This window comes from Melospiza georgiana, chromosome 8, assembly GCF_028018845.1.
Source record: "Melospiza georgiana isolate bMelGeo1 chromosome 8, bMelGeo1.pri, whole genome shotgun sequence".
In the NCBI taxonomy this organism is placed as follows: Eukaryota; Metazoa; Chordata; class Aves; order Passeriformes; family Passerellidae; genus Melospiza; species Melospiza georgiana.
Window position 1 is genome coordinate 25806723 of NC_080437.1, and position 14415 is coordinate 25821137.

Consider the following 14415-nt stretch of genomic DNA (forward strand, 5'->3'; position numbering starts at 1 on the left):
CTGAAAGATGCATCATGAGGACATTTGGCTGAAATGTTTCCTCTTCTTTGAAGTCAAGATAAAAACATGACAGGATTAGTTCAAGGAAACATTCTGAAAGATAATCTTTAAATCTCATTGATGGGTTGCTCAAAGACATTACTGAGATTTCCTCTGCACTGATTGATGCAAATCTGTGGAATATGATGCTATCAATTTAAAAATACAGAAATTTTTAAGTATCAGTCATGATATAAGCTCCTAGTTGCTTGTACCTCAGTATCAAGGTTTATCTTGCTGAGGAAAGTTCCATCTTCCAAGGACCAAACTTGTACTTCACCTGTAATTGTTACAGACTGTTGAACAGAGAAAAACAGAGTCAGAAGAGGATGAAACAACCAAATAGTCTGGAAGTGACTAGTGATGTCCTATAGAATATATATTCAAATAATCACTGAGCATGGCAGATTAAGGGTTCCTTGGGATTATTTAGCTTTTGACTAAATCCTGGTGCTGCAAGGTACATCAACTTAAGGAACACTTTCAATAATTTTTGTGCATTCCTGCAGCTTCTAGCAGAATGAGACAATTTAGGGCAAAATTGTTAGCTTGATCAATATTAGCACTCCTGCCATCCTAACAGCAATAGAACAACCTGCTTATAATTTTATTTGCAAAGGAAAGGCCTTGAGAAGAGGTCTCATTTTCTCACAGGAAAAATGATGGGTATCAAAACAATTGAGTTCTTCCTATATCCAGGTAGTTTTGAAATTCCATAATTACAAGGAGCAAGGCTTAGAAGAAGTAAGGCTAGAGATCAGTCAACCTTCACACTACTCACACACAGTCAGGTAAAATTTAGCATTCCCATGCTAATGGTGAACAAAGAGATTCAGCCAATTTAATAAACTATGACCCCAGGTTTTCTAGGCTGGCTACCTGGAGAATTCATGGCCTGGAAATGAATTGGTGGCTAAGATATATGTCTTGCAGGGGTAAAAGACAGTGAAAAACAAGGAATTTCTAAGAATGGACAGGTGCATGAATAAGGCCTTCTTGGTCCCTGGACTCAGCACAGAAGTATCTCTCAGGATGTTCCAATCTGTGCAGAGGGCTGAAAAGATCAGTAGCAATTGTTGGACGACATCAGTTCTCTGAAATGAATCCATCTTTTGCTCAGCTATCTTCCTGAACAATCTAAGTCACACAAATCAGCATCAGAACCAATACAACATAAATTATCCAACCTGAAACCCAGTATAAAAGTTCTGACCCTTTTATAGACTATAGCTAAATGAATGCCATTTACTTCCTTAATGAGAAGTTACATAACTGTAACAAATATCAAAACAATTTGATTTCTGCAAGGCTTTTCATTTTGTGCCTTAGAACATATTGGTTACCTGAAAAGAGCTATTATTCTATATTACAAATAATACAATTACTTACCACACAGTAGTTGTTCCCTGGAGTAAGAAAATCAGCTGCCAGAAAACAACTGCCGGATGCATCCAAGAGTTTGACAGCTTCTCCACTATGGGCAGGTCTGTAACTATAGACTGTTCCCTGACAAATACAGAGAAATAATCCATCACTGGCATATTAGAAGTTTTGAAGACTTAAAATAACCCCTCCCATCTTTCTGAGCTTCACTCTTTGAGCTTTTATATTTGACTCAAATCTTAGGTAAAATGTGCCTAGTAGGATTCATCTGAGTTTAGAGGATTATATTAATTTACCCTGGTTAATGTTAGTTCCTTTTAGAGCACTCCAGTTAACCATATTTTCAAGAAGTTTTGTTTCTCAAACTTGCTTTAATAAAGTAATTTAAACACACCCAATTTCACGTTACTCAAGAAATGAATAAATAGACATCAGCACAAAACTTCCTGTCTGTAGAGAGAACAACCCTACTGCAGAGTCACAGTAGGTCTGATACACCCAAGGTACACTTTTCTCCCTCTGCAGGCACACATCAAGCCTGGAATTCAGGCCCAGTAGATCCATGACTTGGACACATGAGAGACCCTGAACATGTACTCAACTGAACACACACAAGGATTTCTGTTGGGAAATCCCAACATTAGGTACTTTATATTCCATCATCTGTAGGAGACAATTGTTCTGTGCTTCATTAAAAGTCTTTCCAATTTTCAGTAAAAACACAGAATGGACTATGTTCTCTTCTGATATAATTTGTTGACTTGTGTGATTGCATTAAACATTTTGTACTTGTGTGATTACATAAACATTTTGTACTAATAGTATCAGCATATTCATATAGAACCCCAGGAATATCCCATTATGCAGTGCTGTTATCTCAAATGTTGTACCTGGTCAGTGACAAGCAGCAGACTGGTGTAATCAGGAGAAAACACGAGGCTGGATATGGGCTCTGAGATATCAGCACAGATTTTAATCTCATACTGCAGATCTTTGATGTGATAAAAGATTAAAATGCCCTCCTGTGCAGAAAAGTACAAATCCACATGAGGTCTATGTCAGTTATACCATCTGGCAAAATAAACTGCAAGATCACTAGAGCAGCAGAGTTTAACTGCATCCCATCACCAATGGTGTCCTTTGTCTTTAGTAGGTTTAAATTAAAGCACTCTAAACTGAGATAATAAATCTATTGAAAATAAAGGTGTTCTTTAATACAATTCTTAGTGACAGTCCATGTTTGATAACAACAGATTCTCTCATTAGATAATGCTTTTGATTTCATATTGTTGTTTTTGAGACAGTGTAAGAATTTGTCTCCCACTTGAGAATGTTCAATGGCATTTTCAGATTGAGTTAGATATTGAGTTAGATATTGCACAAAATAATTTGGTAATTCTATTGGCCATTTTCTCTCCTTTCCTATTTTGTCCATCCTTCATTTCTGTTACTCTACAATATTCTTAAATAAAACCAGGATTATCCTCTTTTATTGCTTCTTTGAGTACAAAAATGGAATCCTTTCACACTCTGCTCCCTTGTGTCAAGCCTTAACAAATTAATATAGTCAACACCAGAGAGGAACTTTATGGTCCTGCAGCCCCTCACTTATTCCTAACTCCTGTCTTTGCAGTGAACTATGCAAATATACTCCATTTGAATGCAGATTTTCACACACTCAGAGTAAATCAAAAGCACAAAGGATGCCTTACATGTCCAGCTGCATACAGTCCCTCTTTACAAAATGCCATGGTAAGTAAAACAGGTTTTTGCAGATTTCTTGGTTTGCGACCTGAAAGCACAAAACCAACACAAAATATCAAATTTAATTTATTTCAACCATGTGTTGCAACTCCAAATCCAGGATAATTTACTATTTATTTGTGAGTAAAAGGATCATGAGTCATTTAGATTGGAAGGGATCCTAGAAGTCCTCTAATCCAACCTCCTGCTCAGAGCTGATTTCAAACTCAGAACCCACTGCAAAGTTGAATTATGTTGCCCAGACTCATATCAGCTAAGGTCTGAATATACCCAAAAATGGCAATTCCATGTCTTCTCTGGGCAATTTGTTCCAATGGCTGACTACCTTCACTGTGAAAGTATTTATTTCCTGAAATATACCCAGAATTCCTGTTGATGCAAACTGTGCTTGGTTGTATCTTCTCTGTAACCTTTCACTGGATAGCTAAAGCAATGGTAAAATCCCTCATTTCTTTTCTCCAGGCTGAACAAACAGTTTTCTCACACCAAATTTGTATGTAATGTAACGTGACTGCAACAGCCCTTGTGGAAATGTGCTGAAGTTCATCCATTCTTTTTTGTACTGTGGTGCCCAAAACGAAGCGTTTGAGACAAACCCCTAAATCCTAACTCAGATAAATTATGAGTGATTGCAGTTCCACAGAAATGCTAAACTAAGCAGTAGGGAACCTCTTCTAGCACCACTTATTCCAATTTAAATTAGAATGAACACAATTTTTCCCACTGTCACTGCTTCTCCTGAGGCTTTTAATTTGACTGTCTCTTAGCAGAAAAGCTGTTAATCTTTTGTCATGTAAACACACACAAGATTGCCAACAATGTGTCTTGCAGAGGGCCAGTGTGAGATGAGTTTTTCTAACCAGTGGCTTCCAGCTGCACTCACATATTATTACTCCCAGACATCAGCAGTGCTGCCTAAAAATCTATTAGCTTCATTTGAACATGGAAATACCTTTCTTTTTCTGCACTTCACTACGAGCATAGGACACCACGTCTGCTATTTTCTGCATGACCTCTGCACAAAAGAAAACAATTTAGAATGGCAACCTTGTTTGTAGATCAATATTGCAAAACAAGTCAGTTGTATTCCACTCTATTCAACAAAAGGCCAGCTTCAGTATGCTAAATGAAAAATGTGCATTCTTCCTAATATCTACCATTTCTGCCATCTATGCAACTGAGCAAGCACAGTTCTGTTATTCAGTTTACAGCTGTAACAAGGAGATAACATGGACTTAAGTGTGGAGAGTGGCTCAGATGCAGATTTATCTTCTAGTACCAAGTTATGGTATTCTTATTTCTAACAATTTATTTTTTATACACTTAGAAGGAAAATTCAGCCACTCTGAAAACAATGCCTAAGTGAAATGTTGTGGCTCCTTATGATTCTGTTTGCAGCACCATATCAGGAATTCAGCATGTGCTTAGAGCTGGCCATGCACTTAAGCATTCTGCTAGATACAGATTGCAGCCTGGTTTAAATTAAGCAGAAGCTTCAGTACAATATAAATACACAGCATTTTGTTAAACAGTTTTAGGACAGGACTCAAAGATGAACACACAGGCCAAGAAAAGGCCCAAATGGCCAATATTCTTGTTGCCTTCTACTCAACTAACAAAAACAGTTCTGGTCACACCTCAGGTTTTTATTTCTTGATGATTTCCAACTCTTGATTTGCTAAATTTAAAAGTCTGATTGTTTTAAAAAGAGAAATAATGCTGGTTTGTTAGATTGTTTTAAAAGCAGCCTTCCATTTTGGTGTTAACTATCAAAAATGAAGTCGGGGTACTTACTGCAGCTTAAAAAATCATGTGCTATATGTAAACAGAAGAAAATAAGATTACCAGGAGATTATCTATTACCACTAATTCAGTGTTTGTTAGGGAAACATCCCTATGTTAGGGAGAAGTATATTCCAGTACCCCTCCTAGCCCTGACCAAGGTATGAACTTCATGTGCACCACAGGATTGGCACCTTCCATCCCATCAAAGGATGATGGGGTACACATTGCCTAAGGAAAAATTTTTGCTGGCTGTGTCTCAGCATCCTCCATTTAGGAGCCCTCTTAATGGGCACAGAAGAGTAGTGGCACTTAGCAGAGGAGACACCACCTCAGGATTCCTGGAAACACAGTTAATTTAATAAATTTTGATCTATTTACAGTTTTTTGGGGTTTTTTTTTTTGGTTTTTTTATGAAGAAAAATGAAAGTTAGTTATTGGCTGTTAAAAACACCCCCACAGAATCTCAAAAGACATTCTCATTTGTTTATTCTACTAATAAAAAAAAGGGTTCTACAAAACAGCTTTATAATTTCTGTAAGGTACCCAATAGAAGAACAGAAGAAAGCACAAAAAGCTTTCACCTATCTACTTTCTTTCCTGCTTGAATGAAACCCACTCAGCTATTTCTTACCAGGTGGAGATTTTTGTTGAAGAACAGAAACACTGTATTGCTCAGCATCAATTGCCAAAACATATCCTTCTTTACAGCCCATGTATATTTCTGAGGCTGCAGTCCAGCAGTGGGCAGTGGGATGCACTGAAGTCTTAATACAATTTCTAGGCTTCAGCATGAAAATAAACAAGTTCAATCAACAATGGACAAATATCTGTACACGCTCTTACATATATTTCAAGATAAGAAAAAAAAATCATTACCTCAGAGTCTAACATCATGTTTAACATCAGCATTATTTTATTCAGTCATCCCTTCACTGAAACCAGTAACTTGACAGAGAACATTCTCCAAAAAAGTGTATATCTGGAGACTGTGGTGGAAAAATCACTTCTCCCTCTAGAAACTTGTTTAAATGATGAATTATATTTTCAATGCAAAACTATCTAGTTTTAAATTTGCATTTATCTGGATTTATTCTCCAGCACTTGCATCTGTTACAATTTTATTTCTAGCTTGGAAATCCCTCCAGTATCTTCCCTATCCTCACAAAGATATTGACCTACCACAACAGGGGCATTTTCCAAAGTTTTAATGATAGAATTATGATAAAATTCAATACACTGAGCCCCTAGAGGGTTCTTTAAATGTCAGAAGGGCACTAAAAGCCCAAATTTAAATGGTTACTTATTATGACCTCACCACAACAAATGCCTTTCAAACTGCTTTTCAGAATATTCTTCCACTTTATTGCCAAAACGTGAACATGTGGTTCTTGCATACCTGGCAGTACTAAAACACATTTTGTTTCAATAGCTTATCTTATTGTATAATCCAAATTGCTCTGTAAAACAGCTTTGTCAATCTTTGTGTCATCTGCAAATAAGTGCTAGAAATATCCCTGACCTGGACTTCCCATGTGCCTTGAATTTCATTTTGCTAAAATAACGCTCATAAATCTGTCCTCCATAAAACAGGAAGAACAGAACTTCTCCAGCAAATATTATTAAAGACAGAGAGTGGCCTGTTCAGATAAAACAGTGACAGAGGTCATAAAAAATGCCCTTACAGAAAGAATCAGATTAAAGAGAATTCAGGGGGGAAGAGGGGGACAAAACACAAGAAAACTTTGGGAGAACATTTAAAAGAGAGGATTCAAAGCACCATACATGTGTGCAGAAGTAGTGAGGGTCACTAAACAATATGATGGATGAAAAAAAAGAAGGCCCTATGTATGATTCTGTAAAACACATTTTGTCTCACTAAAGGTTCTATAAAAAGAGAAAATATGGATGAACTTGTGATGAAAACATAGGACAGATATCCATCCATAAGTACCTAGATTTCATTAGCAAAATATACCAAGCCCTTGTTATGTGACTTTGGGTAAGTAACTTACATTCTATTTATTTATGCCTACAAAGCATTTTTAGTTTCTCAGGGGAAAAATGTTACAGGAATAAAGTATATTAATATTTACTTTGTAAATCAAATAAGGCTGACAGTAACAAATTTACAGCAAATAGGGCTTTACATCACCCAGAAAAACATCTAATATAGGCATTTTCACTGATTTTATAAGGCTTGAACATCACAAATCTTTGGGAAGGTTGTAACTGAACTTCTGCAAAACAGAAGCTTTCTGGGTAAACACAATTTCTGCAGTGTTCCTTTGTACCTTCTGCCATGACTGTCTTTACATATAAAAATATGCTAAGCCTAGGATGAGATTATGTAAATCCCCAACCAGGTTGCTTCTTGGACTGTACAATGGTATGGTGGTGCATAATAATAATAATAATAATAATGCTGTCTTTCTTTGATTTCCCTCCCTTTTGAGTAGCACCTCATCAGGGGAAAAAAATTCATGATGGATCCTTGCCACTAAAAGTTTTATAAAAAGACAATGGAATAAAATTGGTGCTAGAGGTGAAATGGATTCAAGTGGGCTTGATTGTCCCACTCTGCTCTGCACTGGGGCTGCTTCACCTGGAATATTGTGAGCAGTTTTGGTCACTGCAATATAAGAAGGATAATACAGTGTTAGAGAGTATCCAAAGGAGGACTAGGAAGATAGTTAAGGCTCTAGAGGGGGAGTCATATAAAGAGTAGGTGAAGTCATTTGGTCTTTTCAGCCTGGAAAAGGAGACAGAGGGGAGACCTCGCTGCAGGTACAACTTCCTTGTGAGGGGAAGAGCAGGGACAGACACTGATCTCTGCTCTGCGGTGACAGTGACAGGACCCGAGGGAATGGCCTGTATCAGGGGAGGTTTAGGTTGGACATTAGAGAAAGTTTCTTCACCAGAGGCTGGCTGGGCATTGGAAGAGGCTCCCCAGGCAGAAGTCACATCACCAAGGCTGACAAGAGTTCAAGAGTTTGGACACCACTCTCAGGGACAGGGTGTGACACCTGGGGATGCTCCTGAGCAGGGCAAGGAGCTGGACTCCATGATCCTTGTAGGGCCCTTCCAACCCAGCACATTCTGTGATTCTGTGGTAAGGCACATTTAGAAAACTCTGAGGAAGGAAGAAAAGGCTGGAAAGCTGTGGGATATTTCAATCCTTTCCCTCTGCTGCCCCGCTGTGGTTACACTTGGGCTCGTAGCCAGTCTCAGTACGTGGCTCTGGAGCACGGAACACTGACACACCTCCAAGAGGCAAAGCAGCGCACCGGGCTGGCTTTTCAGCGCTGGGGTGTTGGAAAGAGGTGCTAAACGTGACAGCACAATCACAAGGACTTCCCTCCAGTGTCAGGGCTTAGAAGATCTAAGAGGGCTCAGTTTTTTCTGCTCGGTTAGAGATGGGGTTTATGTGCACAGGCATGCGTGGAGGAGAGAATTAGTGCTGGAAGGCACAATAAATTCAAGTCCTAAAAAAAATTACCCAGCTACCTTTTACTGGAGCAAGGTGAAAAAATGCCAGAAACAGATTCATTGCCTCCCAGAGGTAAACTCTGAGTGTAGAACCTCACAGTTTAGTACACAGGAAACAACATACCACCCCCACAACAAAAGGAACAAGGGCCTGTATTTCTGAGAAAAACCCCATTTCATTTCTAAACAACTTGTTCATTACCTACCACTACTAACAACCAAAATACACTCATCTAAGAAAACTGGACAGTAAATAACTATTGAAATATTTACCATATAATTTGAAAGAAAATGAAATGTTCAATGAAGACTATTAGAACAGTTTACTCTTCCTCCAGAAATATTTCTATGGATAAGGAGAACATAATCACATTGAAGGTGCTAAAAAGAAATCTAGGTTTTCTGAAGGCAGCTGGGAATGCAAAGACCCTATAAAGATCTCTAGTACATATATCAACCATGGCTGAAAGCAGAAACTTTTCCATGTGGAAAAGTCCCCAACATGGTTCTGCAAGTTCAAGCATGAGAACCCACCACTACTGCACAGCATGGCATCTATTCAAGGACAAATTCTATAAAGCCTCACAGACCTAACACAGGAACTGTTTTTTCTCCAATACTACTTGTAATTCACTTTACAGAATAAAGAACAAAGTGGGTTTTGCAGAATTTATCATCTGCACATAACCTAAGAAGCAGTAAAGCAGAAGAAAATGACAAGGCCCAGATGAGCATATATTGTCTTTACTTTCTACATTCTAAGTGATCTCAAAGAGGAACAGTTCACATGTATTTAGAATCAACAAAGGATTTTTTAAATAGTTCTTGATTGTCCTTAAAAACCATAGGAAACTAGTTATACAGTTAAAAACCTCTACCATTGTGAAAGCATGAAGCAATAAAAAGATGATGAAGTCAGGAAAACATAATTTCCTGGTTTTACCTTTTGACTCTACTTTGTACACTAATACAGAACACCCATTTGTCCATTGAGCAGATGCAGTATATAATGCCAGTGTCATTTGATGCATGCCAGTTTTGGTGCCTCATATACACCACAAGCCACCAAATAGAAATTGATGGCCTTAATCTAAGAAGAGAATCCCAGATTTGTAAATTAAATGTTTTCACACTTCTAGCTGGTAGTCATGGGAAAGTAAAATCTCAAACAAAATGAGAAGACTTTTGAAGCCTCTAAAAAGAGGCACCTCAAGGGTGGATAAAAAGTAAATAATCAAATACAAGTGAGACCAATGGCAAGGTCCAACACTTCCAGTGGTATGGGAATGTATTTCAGAAGCAGAGGTTTCTGTCTGGAAAAAACCCTTCAACGTTTTCATAGCTTGAAATATTTTCAATGTCAAAAAGAAAATCCCAATGGGAAGCAAGAATACATGAGGGTTAATTTAGCATGGGAATAAGTTTTCAAGTTTTCAGCAGGTCATTTTAGCAGGGCACAGTTAAATGCTGACAGAGATTCAAACCTCCAGTACACAGATTTATGCTAGGAGCTATGTCAAACATCTCAACACTGTACTGCACTATGCAGCAGCATTGTGCCTTCGCAGTCTCCTGGAAAAATGGATTTCAAAAATATTGTTGAGATAACAGATCTATTTACTGGGTTGTACCTATTTAATAAGCATTAGAATTATGAATTTATTAACAATTATTTGTATAGAAAATATGACTGGCAATAGTAAAAAGGGAAAAATTCAGTAACTACCACAAATGTTTCTGCTTCATCTCCTTCCAGTCCACCAATGGCAGAAATTGGCAAATCAGGGCCATAGTATGGATCATCTTTACGAGAAGGTGGGAAAAACAAATCCTCATGAGGACTCATGGCCCCCTGTTCATCAGGGAGTTTCACAGGGCTGTGAAAAGGCAAAAGACACAGTCAGAGGAGCAGAGATATGAATAGCAACCACTGATACAAAATGGAGAAGCTGTTTTTAAAATGGGCTTTATTTCTGCAAACTGAATGGAGGAAAAATAATTATGCCTATGTATTTACATATGCATTCTGTAATGCCAAAAGGCAAAAGCCCTTTGGTATTTTTTTCAGATCACAAATTAAGGCCTTGTTTATACTTTCATTAGTGTAACTGTGGATGTGGCAATATGTTGATTACATTAATAGTTAATGAGATTAAACACAGCTGGGAATGGCAGAGTAGCTGCCACCTCGAAGCACAGGTTTTATATGTCAACAAGTCCAACTTCAGTGGTACATGCTACTTTTCCACCAACCTCAAAACACATTTTGGCATAAATAAATTCTAGTTTTGTTGTGCTCAGTGAATTGCATTGACAGAGCTATGCTCTCTGGACCTGTAAATTAGCCACAGAAGTTGGAAATCACCTCGAAAAACTGATACAGCTTTTGGTACAATTTGTGACTACAAAAAGATATTGTTTAACCATGCTTGTACAAATTGATCTAAATTTGATGCTTTCATAGCTACAAAAGCAATGCTCAACATAGCTATGTACAGAAAAGCAGTCCAGGCACTATCTTTATTCAGTCACACAGCTTTTGATCAAGGCTGCCAAAGCAGCTGATTAGTATTAGCTTCATGGTGTGCATAATCTTGTCATGTGAGTACTAAGAAATGAAATCATAAATTTAATTCACTTGCTTGACTAGACAGATTTATAGTGGTTGTGATTTAGTAATTACTGACTGCAATACCTAGGTGAACTAAGTGGGTCTAAATCCTTTGCAAATAGATGTGTGCTGCCAGTCTTTAATTATTAAAATATACTTATAGATGTTGCTCTTAGCCTGAGGGTGGTTCCACTCACTGTCGTATGAGGAGATGCTCGTCCTTGCTCTTTTCAATGCACCAGATGGTAACAGAGCTCTCAGCAACAAAACACAGCTGCTGCCAATTCATGGGGTTAAAACTCAGAGAGGTTCCTGTGAGCCCTGGCTGATGCTCACTGCACAGGAGGATATTTTCTTGCCAGTTCCTTCATTAAGGAGAATAAAAGAAAATTAAATCCATTAAACAGGTAAAAAACATTGAAGCCAAAGGCCGGGATGTGATTAGGACTGATGTTCAAGATCCAGTCTGGAAAACAAATACTTTGTCACTGACAAAAAAATTCTGCTGTCAAAACAGTAAGGTCCTCTTGAGAATGAAAAGGATGTGGTTAATTAGCCACACAAAATTATTACTGCTAGAAAATGATTGAATAACTGACATTTTAGAAACATTATCAGTCAATTCCTTTTGTGAAAAGACTAATGGTCAAGAGAAATGGATTTTTTGTCATTAGCTCCATCAGCAACAACTAAAATGGGCCCAAACAATTAACTCTTCAGCACCCCAGCCTTGCTTTTCCAATCTGTAACATAATGACTGTAGTGCCTGCAGCTGGAAAGTGTGATAATGAGGAAAGAAACCACATTCAGCCTCTGATTATCTATGGATTAATTACCTAGATAATACAGTAATTGTGTTGAGAATGCAGACATACAAGCTATGAACTAACTTGGCCAGAAACCAGGGCAGAGATTGTGTGGGGCTGTTATGTGTAGCTAACAGAAACCTGGGAATCTGCTTTCTGCTGACTTTTCTTTTGTCCAGTATAACCTACTTTGTGACCTCCTCATCTATTTTTAATATTTTTCAATATTCAGATTAATATCTAATGGTAATTGCATTTTTAGGTGCTATCCAAGAACTGATTAACAACATTTGAAGAAAATGGTTAAAACTGTTTTTTACTTTATTGGACAATCTATCTGACTGTTAATCTAAATAACCTTTATAGCTTTAGTATTTGTCATTATTGCTGAGAGGAGAAATGTAAAATGCATACACTGCTGTAAACAGATTCAGTATAATCCTTTAGCCTGGCTGTAAAAAATTCACTCACAGAAACCATCACGAAGCAAACAATGGTTAACATTTATAGCATATGCAAAAAATGGGAATTATTCACACATATGCAGTTGCCCTCATTAAAATTACAGGAAGCTATAAACTGTAATTCTGACTTTTACAGATATCAGCTTATCTTCTTTCTAAAGATCTGTCAGCATGTTCTTGTCTCATACCTACCAGATAATGCCAACAGGGTTTTATAGTAGATAATTTACTAAGATCTGAAACCATGGTGAAACATGTATCTGAAAAGGAATCTGACATTAAGTTTCTCCTTCGAACAGCAAAGAATAAATATCAGGGATAAAATATCTCAGATGAAAGTCAGTTTTAGTTATCCACAAGCTCTTTATATTTTGAGACTGACATCTTTCAAAACATCTCTTACACCTCTGATTCCAAACTATCTGCCTAAAGTACTGGAGTGTGCAATTATCATATAGTCATGACATCTAATGATCTACACTGTGACTTCTGACCTTTATACACACATAGATCTTCAATGAATACACAATATAATCCAATCACAAAAATGAAGGTCCTGATTTCGCAGTAAATTCACACACCTCTGTTCAAATTATTGCACATTCTAAGCTTAATATTCTAATGTAATTGTATTTTGTTACTAAATTCTTTATGTCTTAGATGTTTTTTATGACAATTACCTGCTGATAGTTGTAACATGCTGATTCAAACTGGTTAAAATTGTTTGGCCCTGGAAATTACTACTACTTTAAAGCATTTAAACACTTCTAGGTGTTCCTGGTTTTAAGAATAATCTAGAGAAGTCTTTCAGGATGGTGCATTTTTGTTTAAGAGCACACAATGAACACACTGGACCAGGTGTGCTACTTGTGCTGTAGGTGATGAGTGTGTCAGCTGTCAGGCTAGCGAGCCTTTGCTGGTTTCCAGTGTGATGTGCACAGACATCATTCTCTGTCTATGATCAGAGTTCACAGCAAACATTATTCTTCTTCAGAAGGGAGAAGAGGCATCTGTAATAGTATCTACTCTCATTACTGAAATTCTGAAATATAGGGGGCTGAGTAAATATATGTGTAGGGGTCACCAGATGTTGTATTCATATTGTTGTATATCATATTTACAGAGATCTTTTACCTTCTGGGTGGTTTTCTCACAGCAGATCTTCACAGCAGTGGTGTTGTTGTCTTCTCAGTCAGGGCTCCTCTCCAAGGCTCTCCCTGACCACCCCACCCCCTTTTATCTCAGCTACCTCCATCGGCTACAGCTGCTGCCCAATCAAGCACATCACAGCTGCAGCCCATTTACAATAACTAGAATCAGGGCAGGGTCACTTCTACAATACAGAGATCTTTTACTGCCATACATATATTTACAATACATATATTTACTCAGGCCCCTACACATATATTTACTCAGCCCCCTACACTGAAATTCCAGAAGTTTCTGCATCTTCACTTATAGTTGTACAAGAAAAGATCATCAGTAAAATGAGACTATACTGACAATTCCCTACATGTCCTCACTTGCCTCTCTCCTACTCCACCCTCCACATTTAATTTGAAGTGCTCAGACTCCACAGCCAATGGGAGCTTGCTGGCAATGAAGGCAAGAGCAGGATTATATTTTATACAATTAAAATATTGTACATTGTACAATTAAAATATTAAATATTCTACCTTTCTGTATCTGCACTGCATTATATAATGATTCACATCAATGAGCAGAAAATTATGATCTAACCCAGTGATCCAAGTTAGTGTAATCACTGAGCAAAATTATAAGCCAGAACTAAGATCAAGCAAAAGTAATTAAGAGGACCACTGAACAGTCCAGGGGGACAAACCAGTGCCAATCAGCTTTAGAACCCTTCTCCTCTTTTCAGCAGGCAACTTTCCTCCACAACCAGCATGGTGCTCCCCCTCCAACGGTGAACAGATAATTAACTGATGCTGAAGGCTCTGGAAGCACTCCAAAAAGCAAAATTTGGAAGAAGGTGAAAGATAACTTTGCTACCACTAACAGCCATTTTGACTAGTGTCTACTTATACTAAAAAATAAACAGCATTTTTGGTTCAGA

General features: G+C 37.7%; 1 protein-coding gene across 1 annotated transcript in view; it reads right to left on the reverse strand.

Annotated features, from left to right (window-relative positions):
• The window catches only part of CFAP43 (cilia and flagella associated protein 43), a 42708-nt gene that overhangs the window by 25020 nt on the left and 3273 nt on the right, over positions 1-14415 (reverse strand). The window contains exons 4-11 of the mRNA XM_058029617.1: positions 11266-11433; positions 10184-10334; positions 5603-5753; positions 4139-4201; positions 3135-3214; positions 2313-2444; positions 1429-1545; positions 255-335 (exon numbers count right to left, since the gene is read on the reverse strand). Coding sequence (XP_057885600.1) covers positions 255-335; positions 1429-1545; positions 2313-2444; positions 3135-3214; positions 4139-4201; positions 5603-5753; positions 10184-10334; positions 11266-11433 — 943 coding nt within the window. The remainder of the gene's footprint in view (positions 1-254; positions 336-1428; positions 1546-2312; positions 2445-3134; positions 3215-4138; positions 4202-5602; positions 5754-10183; positions 10335-11265; positions 11434-14415) is intronic.